The sequence below is a fragment of the Ips typographus genome, linkage group LG4 (assembly GCF_016097725.1).
Source record: "Ips typographus isolate SLU linkage group LG4, UJ_Ityp_2.0, whole genome shotgun sequence".
NCBI lineage: Eukaryota > Metazoa > Arthropoda > Insecta > Coleoptera > Curculionidae > Ips > Ips typographus.
The window spans coordinates 8383183-8398228 of record NC_138425.1 but is presented as its reverse complement, the minus strand read 5'-3'; the positions used below and the strand labels follow the sequence as shown (position 1 = coordinate 8398228).

General features: G+C 33.1%; 2 protein-coding genes across 7 annotated transcripts; one reads left to right on the top strand and one right to left on the bottom strand.

The window, feature by feature from the left end:
• Positions 1-352: 352 nt before the first annotated feature.
• LOC145728692 (ileal sodium/bile acid cotransporter-like) lies at positions 353-5757 on the bottom strand. Of its 6 annotated transcripts, none has more exons than XM_081979113.1 (9): positions 5611-5757; positions 2339-2507; positions 2164-2283; positions 1864-2108; positions 1570-1806; positions 1063-1263; positions 819-1005; positions 689-764; positions 353-635 (listed from the first exon to the last, which is right to left on the bottom strand). In XM_081979113.1, the coding sequence occupies exons 2-9, from the start codon at positions 2505-2507 to the stop codon at positions 512-514; spliced, it is 1359 nt and encodes a 452-aa protein (XP_081835239.1). In that variant the 5' UTR covers positions 5611-5757; the 3' UTR covers positions 353-511. The 6 variants fall into 6 exon arrangements, with proteins under 6 accessions (XP_081835239.1, XP_081835237.1, XP_081835233.1 ...); XM_081979111.1 differs by having other exon boundaries at positions 5481-5622; XM_081979107.1 differs by lacking the exon at positions 5611-5757 and adding an exon at positions 4124-4150.
• A 1573-nt stretch (positions 5758-7330) lies between these two features.
• Positions 7331-8446, top strand: LOC145728334 (uncharacterized). The gene has a single exon (XM_081978462.1). It carries the CDS (start codon positions 7677-7679, stop codon positions 8139-8141), a length of 465 nt encoding a protein of 154 aa, XP_081834588.1. The 5' UTR covers positions 7331-7676; the 3' UTR covers positions 8142-8446.
• The last annotated feature ends 6600 nt before the right edge of the window (positions 8447-15046 follow it).

Below are 15046 nucleotides of genomic sequence, written 5' to 3'. Positions count from 1 at the left end.
TTACTGTGAAGCATAGAAAATTAGAGTATTTTGGCCATATGAGAGATAACAAATACAGAATTCTCCAAAACATAATCCAGGGCAAAGTGATGGACGACGAGGGCCTGGAGGAAGAATTTCATGGATGGCTAACCTGCGAAAATGGTTTGGAGCAACATCTACTGAAATGTTCCGATGCGCAGCCAATAAGATCCGCATAGCCATGATGATAGCCAACGTCCGTAATCGAATAAGGCAATAGAAGAAAAAGAAATATTCCACTGCTGCACGCATGTAATCGGTCATCAATAAAAACTCTTTATGTCAACTTTACTATAAACCCAATCGCACAGTGTAAAATAAAAAAAAAAAATTGCAAAACCACAAAATATATAATTTTTCATACAATCTCCTAACAACATCAACTATATACTAATCAGAGCGAGCTCTTATATACAAATGAAACAATATAAAATAACAAAATTATGTACTCACTGAAGACTAAACACTACTTACTATCCACTGCACTTATTTAACTTAAACAGGCTACAGCGCTGTCCTGTTTTCCCAATGTGTCCCTATAAGTGTCGCCCTGGGAATTTCTTCTGGCCGGGCATAACGCGTTCATTTCACTTTTTGACGTTGGTATCCAAAACCTATTCAAATTTATGTAGTGAGGTTTCTCTTTTAAGATTAAAAACAAACTAACCTATCCCTCAGTTTCTTGTATAAATAAATCGCCGTTAAGGGTATTGGTGTCATTATAGCTACTGCAACCGGAGCCACTACAATAAAAATACTCTTCATAAAACCATATGAACCCAGTATTTTGGATTTACCTGTAGTGAGATCGGCGTGTAAAGGCTCAAGAGCAAACCTCAGTAAAAATATAGCAATTCCGGTGTTTTGGATGCCCGTTTCTATAGATATAGCTAAAGCATCTGGGCCTGGCTGTTTCAACATTTTGGCTAAGATATAGCCAAGTAAATAACCCAACCAAGGGAGCCCTAGTCCAACCAATACAATCTGACAATTGTACAGAAAATTAGCCGGAAATTCCATTTATACAGTCAAAATACTTACTCTCCAAGAAAAGAGTTCAAAAAGGTATAGGTTTGTAGCAATGGCAAAAATTATGATGAACAATATAAGTAAACTGGAGAATCCTTTAAGCATCCGGCCCAAAAAGGCACCAGTTTTCTTAAAGTAACGATTTATTAAGTACCCTACTGCTAGTGGTACTATCAAGGCGAAGACGTATGAAGATATATGAAAATATGGTACCTAGAAATTATATTTTAGTATCAGTCTGTTGTTTACAATTACCATTATTTAATCTGAAAAAGCGAACTATTTCAGCCTAAACGTACATTAAAGTCAGTCTAACATCAATCACATTTGAAATTGTAAACTGAACATTTGCAAAAAAACAAGTGCATACATTTCCACATATTATACTAGACAATACACTGGCCGTTAAGTTATCGCCAATTTTACATGCCTTCCACAAAAAACAATATTTAAGCCACGTGTGTTTCACTTAAGTATTCAAAACGTCACCAAATTTGAATTATTACAAAATACACTCACCTCTAAACGTGCGTCTTTAAATATAGTGCGCCCTAATGTAAACAGCCACAAAGGCATCATTCCAAAGGCAGCTAAGGTGCTAATTGTGGTCATCAAAATTGATAAATCGATGTTTCCGTCTAGTATGGCTGTCCAAATGTTGGAGGCACCCCCAGCCGGAGATACTCCAGTGAAAAACATTCCCAATCTCATTGCAGGGTCATTAGGGAAAATAACGTAGCCCAGGACGTAACTAAGCTACACATTTTACGGTAAATTAAGCTGTATAATTTAAACTTTGCCTAAGCTTCTTACCAAAGGCATAATGATAAACTGACCAAAAAACCCAATGGCCGGCCCTACAGGTTTTTTGATTAGATTCTTCAGCTCTGGCCATTGAACCACACAGCCAAAGTTAATGTAAATTATGGCGACTAAAGTGGCAGTTGAAGCGGTGAATATTTGATCTATAACTCTTTTCTTTCGCAGACATTTGACGTCGAGTTTTTCTTCCAATGTGGCGTTGGACGCTAAATCTTTGCATGATATCACAGTTTCACCTATATAAATATGTCCGATAAATATCAGAATAACCAGAAAGTTTAATTGACTCACCTAGAAAATTCCCTGTTATATTAAAAGACCCTGTATAATTTGGGTACTGTAAGACGATATCTTTTTCTATAAACGCTATATGTGGATTTTCTGTGTATAAAGTGCATTGAAAATTATTGTCTGGAAAAAATAGAGGGTCGTAATATTTTATTTATACTGTTGCTTACTAAAGTACCTGAAGTTGATATATTATAACTCACAGGTATAGAATCGTACATGTAAACTGTGACATTCTTGGGATTGAAGGATATACTAGCAAAACTCTTGACTACGGCTGCATGGCAAAACAACAAAAGGGTAAAAATAACGATGAGAGATTGAAGAAATCCAGAAACGGGGCACATCTGAAACCAAAATATCAAATTTTGTTAAACCATTAAAAGAAAAGTTTTTATCAAAATATTATTGCACATGAAATCACAAGTATCTAAGTGTCTAGATTCTAACCGTTTAGAAAATCTGTATGGACTCAAATTCTAAACTTTTCTAAAATGCAACATGTAACCAAAATCTACTAATTGAATGTCTTGCTGCATTAAGTACTGCAAATTGCAGTACCGTTACTTTTGCCTTGAAGCTAAATTTACTTTAATGCGCATTTCAATTGTTTATTTTCAAAAACAAATCCTTAGAATCCTATAGTTTTATAAACCTCCTAAACATGTCGCCTAATTTTAAATAGATCTCCAAGCTTGAAGATGCAATTTGTAACATTACGTAATTCTATTCGCTTGTAGAAAAAATGGTTTGCCACTAGGTTCATTTGCAACCAAAGAATAGTTGTAAAACCAAAAATAACATAAGTGGTACGTATTTTTTACAAGCAATGTGAAAATTATCACGTGTCTCAAAGATGTAATTCATTAAGCTTCTTATTATACTGTTTTTAAATTTATATAAACAGAAATAAGTAAAAATTAAAAATGATTGACAATGAACAAAAAGTGGTATTATTACTTTATACTCGTAATAAACTATTAGGTAGACGCAATTTAGTAGTACTGCTGGATGTAATAAACTGATTTCTTGGAATATCGCATATTCCTAGAAATCCTGTTGAAACGCACATATAGATTAAGTTCAAGGTTTCTTTGGACTTTCAAAGTGACTCTTTTTGGGGTAAAACAGATAATCCCCAGCACATTTAATCCTTCCTCCTTCCCACCCTTAAGACTTGAACAAAGGAAAACATAAGGTACTAAACCTTTCTCATTTAACTGACTTTAAAACTGCTAGTTGTTGGCCTTCACTAGTATTAGTATTTTCCTGTGTTAATTTATGGACAAAAAACAATTAAAGTCTAAATTACGGCTATATACGCACCATTTTAAAACTGAATGCACACTAGCCTTAACAGAAACTAAAATTTGCACCTTACTTTCATTAAACACAAGAAATTCAGGTGAAAGTTAAAACATAATCCGCACATACAAGTGATACTTCTGAGATTTACAAAGCGCACCACAACACTGACTGCCGGTGGCCGCTAGCGTAGAAAAAGGATTTTTCGGTTTCGTAATAGGATAAACCTTGACCGTCTTAGAAGTCAACGTTTAATAATGATTAATGGGTTTAATTGGAGAGTAATATAGAATCGATTTACGTGTATGGTTTTATGAACAAAAATTTTGATTAAATGGTACATTTTCTAGGTAAAAGTTTTGTTAAGTTAAACCTTACCCGCATTGTGAACTAACTTTGGTGACTGAACCTACATTTACAGAATGAATTGATGGTACACAACTAGAATGCTAAGTTACAGAGCAACAAACAGAAATAAACCTTAAAGACCACATCCGATTTTAAAAGAAAACAAAGTTGTTTTCTCATGTGGTTCAAAGAAAATACCACAAAAATTATCAGAGTTATTGCACCAACTGGAAATCCCACATTCAATATCTTAAAATAAAATAAAAAGTTTCTTAAATGTTTAGTTGTAGCAAAAATATCTATCACTTACATAAGAGAGCATGTTGTGGTGATGACCGCCAAACGAAAATTGAATGTTTTAATACCTCAAACTATTTTTTGAAAGGCAAAGTAATAAGCAAATTGAGGTAACATTGGCACGCGAAGCAAATAAATTGGTCCCTTTATTATTAAGACAGGTTTTTATAATTCTTCGTGTTATACTGGAATTAATCATTTAAACAATAATCCACTTAAAAAGTCTAAAAGTTTAATTACAATTTGGACACATTGTTATGTTTAGACACGAAATTATCAAAATACATTTAGTGCTATGAGTTCAATTTAAGTAATAATGTGTTTATTTACACTTATCAAGTTATAATGCAATAAAGTTTTATACAAGAGCAAGACAAATGCATGATTATACAAAATACTAAATTCAAGACAAACCTTGCTAAACTCAGAGTTAAGTTTTCACTGTAAACAATGAATAACTAATTAAGAAAAAAATGACTAAGACAACTATTATTTGGCTTTTTTGAACTGTTTGAAGATAGGCAGAATTATTTTTCTGTAAGAAATATTACGTTAATTTAATATTTTTCCTATGACAGTTTGTTAACCTGAGACATTTTACATCTAATGTACAACATTTGAACTGTTATTACACCTAAAATATCCCTGCTACATATTTCAGTTGAAAAGAAACTATTGAATAGAGAAAGTAAAGTTTTATTCACCATATTGGACAGAACCTAATAAAGATTTTAGGTAAAATTTGGATTTCAGGAAAGTTCATCAAAATATATGCTTGCAGGAAAATTCAATTGTTCATTGTATAGAAGGTACAAAATAATAACAAATAATATGAGGTGAAATTTAATAATAATTGGGGGTAAAAAATTATTTGAAAAGTCAGTAAATCTGATATCTTACAAGAACTATGAGATTGAGAAAAAGATTATATGAGTAGAATAAAAAGACAAAGTTATAGAAACACAATCTACTTCTACTCTCGGCTGTTCCAATGTTACAACTATTTTAGAAATTGGGTTCTTATTTTAATTTTTTAAATAACAATTTTGTAAATAATATTGTTTTTATCACTATGACACCATACATTTTGATACTAGAGTAAAATACCCTGATAGTAAAATTATGCAACACTGTTTAGTAATTGAGATTGAAAAGGAGTAGTGACTGAACAAAAATCTAAATTCCAAATATGTACTGCCTTTAAAACTTCAGAAAACTATTAATGAAAAGCAATTATTGTTCGCAGATACAAAATTTGATTTAAAAAATTGGATTATTTCACTTCAAGGACTTTCCAAATTTAACTTTCATAAATGAAAAACTGATAGGAATGGTAAGAAAAATTAGTTCAGAAAATAGTAAAAACATACCTTATTAATTGACCAATTTTGGAGTCGCTTTACAAGTAGAAATAATATTAAAATAATTAAAAGAAAACTACAACTAGAGATAAGTACCAATAATCTAGAATCTAAAATTAATTAAAAATTCTAACCTTACTTTTACTTTAATGAAATTCCTTGACTTGAAGAGAGAAAACCATACTTTTCTATGCCTTCTCTGTCTAAAAAATCTGTAAGCTAGCGAGTAGGTCGAATTGCGGCAACCAGGTAAACACCATACGTAATGTTTGATAGGCGTGCAAGACTATACGGAAAATCAACGTAAATAAAAATAACGTCACAGCCCGTAAAAATTTAATTAATTCAATTTGATATATTGAAAATAAACAGCATTTTAATTTTGTAACATAACAATTCTAAAATTCGCCTACTTCAGAGCTATAAACTGCCAGAAAAAAAACTGTTTTTTCACCTTTGGATACATTCATAAAACTTAATGGCTACTACTAAAATTTTTCATTGTACAAAGTACACCTAACTAGAACCTTCTTCTACATAAGTTGTCCATGAAAACATACACATACCCTTCGGAATGTTCTTTTAATGCTTAATACGACTCGAGTATCCACTTTTCGCCAAGCATACATGAGAGTATTTTAAATAGTCAATAATAAGCCACTTCCTGTCTATACAACTAGTGCAGAGGGCCATTTAAAAACGGCCAACAAAGCAGTGGCATTTTTCCTTCAAAAGTGTGTTTCCATTGAGGAATCGAGTACCGGGACAGGCCCACCGTCAAAAATGCGAAAAGTAGACAAAAGAGTCGATTTACTACGATTTCTATACTACATATGAACTCGAAGATATTTTGGATGCACAAAAGTCATTCTTTGTATGGTTCAGGTGGCCCCTCACGCTACGCTTTTGTCCACCGAGATTTTTTTCAAAGATACTCATTGGAATTACCTGTAGTTCGTAAATACCGTTTTGATTATTTAACGGCCATTTGATAATGTAAAGTATTATTACTAGCAGAAAAATTAAAAATTGAGTCTTTAGATCTGCGCTTGGTTAATGGTCCACATCATTAAACACGCTTAGTATACTTAGCGACGTGTGTCCGCGTCATCTTTAAATGCCACTGAAGCATGATGATCTCCAACTAAAAAAATAAACCACCAAAGAAAAAACTTGGCTATATTAAGTCACGTCTTCCTTTGTTCTTTCATTTTGACGTGTTCAATGAGCAGCTTATTTTCTTCTAAATGTGAAAAAACCAGTCCGATAAAAGATCTCAAGTTTCAACCTACTTTTCGTTTTCTTTGCGGGCTGATCTAAGAACCTGTCGAAGTTTAATGATGTTCCTATACAGGAATACCTGACGTGCGAATTGTAATGAAAGTGGAATCCGATTTCATCAGAGGGTCCTCAGTCTAAAAAATGGGGTTGAACGAACAAGTTTTAGTGAAAGGATTTCAATCCCCTTATGGTAGACAACTCATTAAATGAGGTCACCTTTAAAACTGTCCTTTTCGTTTTTGATTGGAAATTGACTGCAAGTCGGTTAATTCCTCTACTTCTTATAAACCTAAGTTTAACTAATACCAATTTGTTTTATATACTAAATTAAAACAAAGGTGCACTGTAGGAACACCATGTTGGAAACTGGGGAAACGTTTCTTTTGAGAGTTTATATTTCAAACAGTGAAACTGGATTATACAACTGACCTTTACACTATTTTATAAATTTCTACTTTGAAAATGTATACTTTTGTAATCATAAAATTGACAAGTTTATAATTGATCAAGACCGGCAGATAGTGTATTCACTGAATCATATTCTTCCAGTGACGTTCCATTTTCGACACCAATACCAATATTGACAAAAATTGTTGCAAGGTATATAAATAAACTGATCCTAATTTAATTTAAATCACTGCTGATTGCAAAACGCTTTAATATAGTTAATAATTTTAAAACGAAAAGTTATATGGTTAATTGTACGCCACTGTAATTACATAGACCCTTTTTTCGGCTTCTTTTACGGCCGATCGGGCACCCACCATCCATTCAAAAAGGACAATCCATTCAACAAGTAGTATATACAATTTGGTGGTGGGGGGAGCTGTCGCGCGTCTTCAAAAACGGCATCATTTCTTCGAAAACGACATATTTCGTTTGAACTTCAGCTGAACAACTTCACCTTGTGCGCTACAAAAAAAAATGAAAACTGAAGTGCGAAGAACATATTCGGAAACCCGAAAAATCCGAAAACCCCTAATGGAGAAGAAACGACGAGCCAGAATCAACGACAGTCTGGAGACGTTGAAGCAAATGTTGCTGGATACCAAATCACCAATCAAAGAAGGAAAAAACGGACAAAGAACAGCTAAACTGGAAAAAGCTGACATTTTGGAAATGACAGTGCAGTACCTGCAGAGTTTGCACTCCAAATTGAGTAATGTTCAAAAAACTGCAGGAGCTTCCAAAGAGTCGCTGACAGCGGACAATAAGGTGCAGGAAACTAGTGGTTCTGATAGCAGTATGAGGGTGACGATATATCCTACTAAACTACCAAATGGTCAAGTGATACTTGTGGTTCCTGCTCAGTACCAGTCGTCAGCTAACAAACAGGACGGTAAAGAGTTAACTAGTGCGCAGCAGATGAAATTGTGGAGACCTTGGTGATTGACGGTATATTACCAAAAGACTTATTGAAAGACTATTTTTACATAAACTACTGATGTGCTACAACTTCTTGCATGTTGTAACTTAGTTAATTTATTATCTAGTTTAATGGCTTTAAATGTTTAATCTGTGATATTAGTTAGTAATAAGGAAATGAATCATATTTTTGAGATGAATGTTTTCTTTCACATGGTTTGATAACTACTATCTGAAATAAAAACATGAAATGTTCAAATTTATTATAAGTAAATGCTGTTCACCATAGTTTCAGCAGTTTCAACCAATAAAAATCTTAAAACTGAATTTAAAAATGTTTTTATTTGACTCCAAATTTTATGAATACCCCAAACTACGTCTTAAGAATTAAATTGGGATGAAAAAAATACTAAAGTACTGCTTGTTCTATCTAATCTATACATAATTAGTCCTGATAATTATAAATTGTTAATCTATCTTTAAAAGCTGATACACTTACAATAATTATCGCCTGTCTATTTAATAAAGCTTGTAGCAAATTTGACGATAAAATTGTATAAAGCATGTTATCAAAAATATTGAAACTACCTATTGTAAATGATGGTTTTGTCACTTTAGAAATAATTACTTAAATATGTGATTAAAAGAGTGTGCAAAAGTTTCCAGGTGCGATCTGATTATTTTTTACAGTTTTTTGTAAAATGTTACATTTAATTTCCAGCAAGTTTATTGGGAAAATGACACTTGAAGTAGAAACTTTGGGAAAAAATGTATAGAGAATAATTATTTAAATTTCCTGGCTTTTATGAGCTATTTTGAGAAGCTATGTAGTATTTTTTTGAAAAAGAATAAACTTATTTACTAAAGTTCATATTCAGACAGTGTATAGTGTAGATAGACCAATGTATCAAACCGTTGTCTGTTGCATTTTCCTTTAAAATGTAATTAATGCCTTTGACATAAAGGAGAAAAGTTGTGTTATTAATATACCTATTTATTTATCTACGACTAGCATGGTTTATTAGATAGCTAACTTTGAGTTACGTAATCAGCGATTTTACCGCACTAATGTGGTAAAACACTCTAAGAGTATAATAAGACACTTATTATGGCACCAGTGCCGAGTGCTATAAAATCTATCATGACGACTCAAAATCAAAGTTCTGGTCGTAGTCAAATATTGTACATTACTAATGTGGTATGGCAAATTAATGGACTCTTGTGCTCACCACTGTGGCAATATTTTCCACTCGTGACTGTAAAAATGCTCATACCACACTAGTAATGTCAAATTGTAATAACCCATTCTTATTGTATTTGGCGTACAAAGAGGGTATATACAACTCCTTTCATCTTTTTCACAAGTGCCGGCCTGAAAAAAGTACAATCACACTCATTGAGTTTTCAGAAACACCTCAAACAAGCCTAATCCAGTATTATAAAACCTTGTCAAAATCCGCACTTTGTATGTAGAAAAAGCGTCAACGAGTAAGAGATTATTTACACTGGATCGTTTTGAATACCCCCAACTTAGGCCAACTTCTACATGCGATTTTTTGTTCACATTCACTGAAATACTGTGAAAACACACAATAAGAACCACCCCTAATTTAGATCTCAATCTAATTAGTTTCACCTATCACAACACTGTAATTCTGACTGGTTCCTTAACAAATTGGTGTTTTCAACCCGACCCGTAAATATTGAACCGAGTTTAAATTTATTGTGGTTCCACATTTAAGTTCATTTAAAAAAATGGCTTTTAACATTTGGAGGTTACCAGTAAGTAAGGGTAACCGCTTGATAATTGACATCTGTTACGGTTAGCGTTAAAGTACAATATGTTTCCCAGAAGGATGTCTTCTGCTACGTATGTATTTGGCACGGACGTTTATGGTTAGACTTAATGTTCTCACAGTTTAATTAAATTTATTTTACCTCCACATATTGATGAATACTTGCTTGTTTTAAATATTAGATTGGCGCACGTTGAAGTGTGGATGCCCAATCCCAATAAAACGCGCAATAAAAAAGACATCATCAGAGCCCTTCGCCGTCTACCTGTGACACGAGTGACGCCCTTTGGCCCTTTACAGGTCTTTTCAGCCGCTTCGATAACATATAATTTTCGAAGTTTCGATAATGAAAAATCCAACGAACTTTAACGTACATTTTCGATATGCCACATGTAAATTAGTCCCGAGTGGGTTTAATCCATTCACCATCTAACCTTGTCATATCCTCTTTTTTTAAGGAAGCCGGAAAACGTTGAATATTCAAGTCTAGGCCCATTCTACACGGATCAAATTGATTTTTAGTAGAAGAAAGAACCGATGTAAATCCGTGCTATATCTAGTTTCCTTCATGTCTTTGGAAAACGCAATACATTGTGTATTAGGGGTTAAGATGTTTACACAAAACTGTCCACTTCCTGTCCGACCGACCCAATTAAACTTAATTGTCCAGGAGAGAATCAAAAGAAGACCCATACATTTTAAAAGACATTTTCAGTACGTAAATACCTAGTGTAGGTATTGTGTAACTTGATATTTACTGTAAGTAGTACTTGTCAAAAAATTTGTGGTAGGAGCCACTTCTTCTCAACTAGGGAGGATTTTAAATTATTGAAATAATCTACATGGGATAGTCATTGTTCATTTCAATGAAATGATTATGCTAATAAAAATCCATGTTTTGCCATGTACCAGTTTTTATGATTAGAACTTCAGGTTGAGAAATTCAATTTAAAGTGGTAAGTAATCGTATGGTATAGGGTTGTTGTGCCATACAATGCAGGAAAGAAGCGCGTGCAAAAAAGTGAAATTTTTCAAATAGTTCCAAATTAACCAACAATTTTTAATATGTTGAACATTCAACTATTTGAATGACAGAAACCCTGCTGATATGAGTAAATTCAAGAGATTGAACATTTTTATGTTAATTTTTCGGATAAATCAATTCTTCGGTCACATGAGGTTAATTAAGAAATTCCCCGAGATATTACCCTAAACAACAAGTTACTATGTTACGAAATTATAAAAAATGTTCTTTGGTGTCAAAAAATGTCTTTGGAAGAGACTTTTTCCCCCATTTTGACTTTCAAATTATGGAACAGATAATATTGATTGCGACTAAAATGACAAATAAAAAGCTGCTACTATAACCTAATACAAGACTGAGCAATGCAATGCCGTTTTTTTTTCGGACAAATCAATATTTCTTAAGACACGAGAAGTTAACTGGAAAACGTCCAAAAAGTCCTCAGATACCGCCCAACCAACCCTTCCTTATGTTAAACAATACCACAAAAAATCATTGGTCAGTTGGAAACTACGAAAATTTCAGTTTTTTGCACGCGCTTATTACCTCTACTCTGTATATAGTGCAGTTACAAAGCATTAAAGTAAGAGTTTTTCACGTCAGCAAAAACCCAATAAATCAAGTCCACTGATTATCCAAACCGCATTAATATCCGGTGATTTGTTTGGAAATGGCAAGGTTTTAAAAATGACCCAAAAAAATACTGTTTCGTAATATATACAGGGTGAATTAGTTTTTACATCAAGAACTTTCATTTATCCACAAATATTCTTTGAAAATAATTTTTTTAACTTCTATTTCATAATTTACATATGATCACTTTTCCAACTTAACATGTATATGACACAGTAAAATTGTTAAAAACTTTACCAAAAACCATTTTTTAAGGAATATCTTTACATGTTTCGGCTTGATTTACGTTATCAGACCATTACCTCTACCTGTGGGTAAACATAATAAAACGTTTAACCTAAATGAAGATGTTCCATCCCCTTTCCTTTGGAACTTAAATCACCCTTTCTAAATTTTTGTATAACTTTAAATGATTCGTCCATGATTTATGGACTTTTCACGCCAACATTTTATTGGTCCTAATATGACTCTTTACGCAACGTTGAAGAACAGTCCTGAAAAGAATATTGGCGCAATAACAGAGAGTAAAAGGGACAGTGTTTTCACCCTTCGTTTACCCTTTTTGTTCAAAAGACAGTTTGGATAAGGGTCTGAAAAGGATTTTCGGAAACGGGTTGTAAATACTACCGACCATTTGCATGTTACGAGTATTTGGAGCAAACTTAACAATACCTGAGTTGCAAAAAGGTTGGATTTTAGGGTTTATTTTCCATGGCAAATTATGGGAGAGAATGCGAATTCAAAGACGCATTTAGTTATTATCTTTAAAAATTAGAGCGTAAAAACGTTTTTAAACGGTTTCATGAAAAGTGATGCATATTAATACCAAGTGTAAGTGTTGCTGGAGATTTTTAGAAGCAATTCGGTAAGAAACGAAAAAAAAATCCTGCTGAAAGCTTATTTAATTCTACTCTCAGTCATAAATTACTTCGATCATACGGGTCATATTTTCTTTAATTGACTACATTTGACACTTTCTTCTAATCCAAAACCGAAGAAAGTGTAAAATTAAAGTAACGGATTCGGTTCAGTCATAAACTGGTTTACCAAGCTCATAGTAAAAAAAATCTAAATACAACGGTACTACCGGAACCCATTTTTTGCACAGAATTTGGGTTCCTGGATATCAGGCAAATTATATACAGTTACCTCACAGTTTTTACATTTTACAGTCTAGATGAGCCAACGTTACCTAACAGTAAAAATGCATGAAAAAAATCTTTTGATCTATTGGCCCGTTAATGTACCCCAGGCACCGTTAGGTTACCAAATTTACGCAAAAAAACGTAAAGAAGTCATAAAAGTCGAAAGTCAATACGCTGAAAAATTGCACAAAGCTTTTACAATCCTGGCGAAATTAAAACACGAACTATTGAGAAATCTGTCTAAAAAAGTAGGTAAGATTGTAAAAAAATTTAATACACATTAAAAAGCAATTTAAAAAAAATGTTTTACTCAGAACGTGCATAAAAAGCCCATTTTTAAATATGTAGGTAGGTACTGAAACTTATTTTGTTTGATACTTTTTAGATTGTTTTCGTATGAAGGTAAAAAGATGAGTATTAGTTTATGGCATATCATATAGGACATGTTTCAAAAAACTTTATAGTGTGAAACTCATCCCAATTCATTTAATCAACTTGATTTAGGTTTTGTTTGAAATTACTTAGTCAACTATTGTTTTACAAATTTGTTTGACATATGCCTCTTTTTCCGACACTTTCAAATCGATTTTAAGTATGTACAACTGAAGCTAAGTTAAGGTTTGCATGTGACACATCAGGCTCAAAACAACACAATCTAAACTTATCTAAGCTGTCATTAAACTCAACTTAGCCAATGTTGGGGAAACGGACAATAATTGACATTCTTCTAGAGGTACCTCAGAGATATTGTTGACCCCGTTCGTTTTGACGCTCTATGGAGCATGTAGAGTGATTTTGACGTCACAATGGTGTAATTTGACAGTTGGCCAAAATACCGTTTTGTTAAATTAGGCCACTGTAACGTCAAATTCGCTTAGCACGCTCCAGGGAGCGTCACAACGAACGCGGACATTATCTATGTTGTAAATTCTCTGACGTCAGATCTTAAAAAAAAGTTTAGCATTTTTGGCCTATTGAAAAAAAAAGGTAAAAAGAACCATCCATAAAAAATGAACTTGGGTAATCTTGTGCAACAACTTATACAATCCGTGTAAACCGATACCGGCCATATGACAATAGAGCTTTTTATTTGGGCCCTAAATGACTTTTTTGAAAATTGGGCAATTCCCAGCATTGTGCAAAACGTTTTCTTTATGAAAGGACTTTTATTTTTTTTTATGGTCAGGCAGGTTAAAAAATTGGGCAATATTTTTTAGGTTGACTTTCAATTTTTAAAGTCAATGCTTTTCGTTTTGGTTCATTTTTGCATTCCCAGAGACAACCCTCCAATCTTTAGGTTGACGTTTTCCTAACGGTACATTTTTCAATAAAACCGACGTTCACTAACGGTACCTTCAAATGTTAACTGGACCAAATTCTTGCAATTTCTGTATCTAGCAAATTAAGCTTGACGTTGAGCAAATTGATTTTTGGCAAATCTAGAGCAGTCCCAGTCTAAAGAATTAGGGGTAATAATCCTTTAGGACCGTGCCGAAAAGAATTTTTAACAGTAAACTGAAAGGATTTTATTAAGACACAATCTCTTTACGACCACCAATAACCATAACCCATACTCCAAGATCGGGTTTTTGGCACCGTTAAAAAGGTTTGGCACCAAAAAAAGAATTTAAGGGTTGTAAAAGTGGGTTTTTTGTTCAGCTTTGCTAAACTGTTGGCAATTATTTTGCCAACAAGGTCAAACAGGATTAACTCAAAATAATCTTTAAAAAGTCTAAAGTTATGTGATCGCATCAACATTAAAAAAGAAATTTTTTGGGGTTCAAAAAGTGACAATTTAACACTCATTTTAATTTTAAAATTATCAATATCAATTTTTTTTAAATTTGTCAGTTGTATAGCTTACAAGTATACAAAGTGTTCCAGGACAAATGAGTCACATTTCAGCGCTTGATAGTGCATAAAAAAATAACTCAAATGTCTTGTATTATTATACAACTGAAAATAAAAATTTGTATCAACAATATACGTAAAAAACAAGCAAGTGCCGTACCATTATTTTAGCTTTAACCAACAAAATCACGTGTGGCACGTGACTTATTATCAAAATGTGACAAAACCTTCTACAGGATGAAGGTGACTGATAAATTTTGACCCTCTAACTGTGCTCAATTTTAAATTTTCAAAAGGACCATAAACTAAAATCCGTCAGTCGAAGTCTGAATGTCAAAGTAAGCCGGCTTTTAAACGGTTCTTAAATCATTTTATGACTTTTGTCGAAAATAAAACTTTTAATGGGTGTTAATAAACGCAGGTAAACTTAGGAAGCATGCCGCATATCCGGCGTACTTTTTGAAACCACGTTTTTGTGTC